Source organism: Lynx canadensis, chromosome D4 (assembly GCF_007474595.2).
Source record: "Lynx canadensis isolate LIC74 chromosome D4, mLynCan4.pri.v2, whole genome shotgun sequence".
NCBI classification, from domain to species: domain Eukaryota; kingdom Metazoa; phylum Chordata; class Mammalia; order Carnivora; family Felidae; genus Lynx; species Lynx canadensis.
The window spans coordinates 33,268,346-33,271,687 of record NC_044315.2 but is presented as its reverse complement, the minus strand read 5'-3'; the positions used below and the strand labels follow the sequence as shown (position 1 = coordinate 33,271,687).

General features: G+C 41.1%; 1 protein-coding gene across 1 annotated transcript; it reads left to right on the top strand.

The window, feature by feature from the left end:
* The first annotated feature begins 213 nt into the window (after window positions 1-213).
* On the top strand, window positions 214-3,035 carry DMAC1 (distal membrane arm assembly complex 1). The gene is made up of 2 exons (XM_030293985.2): window positions 214-529; window positions 1,455-3,035. The coding sequence occupies exons 1-2, from the start codon at window positions 256-258 to the stop codon at window positions 1,517-1,519; spliced, it is 339 nt and encodes a 112-aa protein (XP_030149845.1). The 5' UTR covers window positions 214-255; the 3' UTR covers window positions 1,520-3,035.
* The last annotated feature ends 307 nt before the right edge of the window (window positions 3,036-3,342 follow it).

Genomic DNA, 3,342 nt, shown 5'->3' with positions numbered 1-3,342 from the left:
ACTAAGTCATAATTCTTAAAATGATTGGGGCAGGGTGTAGCGGGGAATGGCCTCTGGCAATGCCAAGTTTGTTGCCTCAGAAATCCACAAACACGGGCTGCCACCATCTTTTTTCCGTTCGAGGCAGGCCAGAACTACATTTCCCAGCGACCCTCAGGCTGCTTCCGGTGCAGTGAGCCGGGGCTCTGCTTCCGGTTGTATCTTTGACGTCAGTTCGGTCGGAAGACTCCCGCAGTTGAGACCGAGTTCTTGAATATGGGTTCTTTCTTGTCCCAACCTCTGGAGCCCATCAAAGTCGCTGCGCCTCCTGAGGTCACCAACTCCGCCGAGCCCCTGCCCCTCGCTGCACCTGGAGCGCCGACCTCTCCAGCGGAAGCGCCTCTACTTAATAACTGCTGGAGCTGTCGCGTGCTCTCCGGGTCGGGGCTGATAGGGGCGGGCGGGTACGTGTACTGGGTGGCGCGGAAGCCCATGAAGCTGGGATACGCCCCGAGTCCAGGGACTATTACGCAGATGGTCATCGGCATCAGTGAGAGTCGGGGGATCTCAGGGCCTTTGGGCAGGGGGATAGGGAGAAGTGGGCCGCAGTCATGCGGGCGGGTTGTGGGGCTGGTCACGTGGCCGAGGCACACCAAACTAGGAGCAGGGGCGGGGAGAGGAAGTTCTTGGGACGGCGTTTCTTTTCTTTTTTTTTTTTTTTTTAAATGACAATATTTCTTGAGAACTCTTGTTAGCTTCAATCGTTAATCCTAACGATAACTATTAGAGATAGGTATGATTATAGTAATCCCTTTTTACCGCTGAACAAACTAAGGCATAGAGAGTAAGATGTTAAAGGTCAGATAATTAGGATATGACACAGCTGGTTTTTGATCCAAGTTTATCTGTCACCAGACCCATGCTTTGTTCTCCAGGTTCTGGAGAAAGCCTTAGTGAGATAAAAACTAGGGCTTTGAAGTCACGTCTTAGGTTCGGTGCAAACCCACATTCTCGGTGTACTATGGGTGAATGGCTGGCCCACAGTCCTTAGCTGTAGCAATAATGACTGATTATTATAAGTGATGTTAAGATGTCTTAGAGTAAAATGCAGTGATTTTTTTTTCCTTTTTTTTTTTTTTTTTTTTTTTTTTTTTTTTTTTTTTTTTTTTTGCTCTTTAAACCAGTTGAATGGGTAGGATTTTAGGTTTTCAGATCTCTTAACTTTCTAGTTAGATTCCCCAAATCGGTTCTCCTTAAATCCCTTTCTTGCTTGGGGAGGTAACAGATTTTTTTTTTCTCTCTCTCTCTAAATTTTCTTTTCCTTTTCTGAATTTCACTCTTTTATAAAAAAAAAAGTGTAATGATGATGTGTCTTCTAGGAATGTTGTGAGGATTAAATAAGATGGCATATATGAAAGCACCTAGTAAACTAAAGTATAACATACATATGAGGTACTGTTGTTTTTTTTCCTTAGGCATAGCTTGTTGGGGTGTAATCATCCTGGCAGACCCCAAAGGGAAAGCCTTCCGTGCTGATTGAAAGTACCGCCAGTGAAGTTGTCATCTTTGTCCGTGTCCCCACGACACCAGAACAAGCATCGGACTTACAGATGTTCTGTACAGACAAATGGATATTGGCAGACTTCAGTCCTGCAGATACGACAAGACTGAAAAGACAAAGGTTGTTATTCTTTGGCGATGAATATTTGTGGCCTTCTTCTCAGACTCCACAGGGACCATTAAATCCCTCAGAGAAGAGAACAAGTTCTGTGTCTTATCTAGAGGAAGAAGATATAATAAAAATGAAGACGAGATGATAAACCAAATTGGAAAACGAACCAAATTATTATTTAAAAAAGTTCTCTTTACTTCTCCTATAATGGCATCAACACTTATTAGCAACTTAACACTGGGTTTGTATCATACAATGTGCAGAAGTACATAAAACTTTACATGTGTACTGCTTATGATTTCTAAGGTGTTGTCAAATCAATTACCTTATGAGAGTTTCAAAGCTACTACTGTAAGGTGCTTATTTCACTGGTGGTAAGTGAAACTTGAAAATAGTTCTAGTGATTTGCCCATGGTCATTCAGCAAGTCAGTGATATAGCTAGGACTTGTTCTTGTTTAGTTCTAGTTCTTGTTTTTTAGAACTAGGATGATTTTGTGATGAAACAAAAATGAGCATACAATAAAAGACAAGTACCAAAATATTTGAGAGAAATTCACAACGTTGTCATTAAGAACAAAAATCAGATTTTGTCCACAACCACTGGAATTATTCCTGTGATGAAATTGAGATGCTTTTGAGATAATGACTTAAAATTTGATAGTTCATTACTGAGAGAAGTCTATGCTTCCCTTTTCTATAAAGTTATACATAGCTTTTTGTTCAGAGCAGAAACATAGTCAAGTTTAGTTGCTAATCACAGTGTGTTAGTTTTGAAAGATAATGTTGAGCAAGTACTTTCAAGGCTTTTACTATCATGTATGTGGAAGTGCCTAAGCTTAATGCTGGATGTCTGTATTCCCAACATTTTCTTAGGTTAAACCAAAACTACATAAATCTAACTTGTTGGTCTTGGCTTGACCTTCTGGATAAACAGAGTAACTAAAATTTATATATGTAATGTAGGGGAACCTGGGCCGATTAAGCGTCCGACTTCAGCTCAGGTCATGATCTCACAGTTTGTGAGTTCGAGCCCCACATCGGGCTCTGTGCTGACAGCTCAGAGCCTGGAGCCTGCTTCGGATTCTGTGTCTCCCTGTCTCTCTGCCCCTCCCCCGCTCACGCTGTATCTCTCTCTCCTTCAAAAATTAGTAAACATTTAAAAAAATTTTTTATATATGTAATGTAATTTTAACATTTTTCTCAGAATTTGTACTAATGTGTAAGCAAATAAGAATTTTTTTTCCAAATGAACTTGCCTTCTCACTAGAATATTGCCAAGGTATATTTGGTTCTTCCCAACTTGGGTCTGTTTAACTAGGTTTGAGCAAAATAATGCTCTACTATGTCTATGGGCAGTAAACTAGGAATAACACCCCTCCCCCCCCAAAAAATAGATTAGTTAAATTTAAAATGAATAGTTGTTTTTCTTTTCTTCTTTTCTTTAACTTTGGAAGTGTATTCCAAAAGTTGTTTTGAGTGGCGCCTGGGTGGCTCAGTCGGTTAAGCATCCAATTCTCGGTTTTGGTTTGGGTCAAGATCTTACAGTTGGTGGGTTTTAGGCCCTGTGTCTGGCTCTGCGCTAGCAGCATGGAGCTTACATGGAATTCTCTCCCCACCCCTCGCCTGCTCATGCTGTCTCTGTCTCTCTAAATAAATAAATAAATAAACTTCAAAAACTTGCTTTGATTTC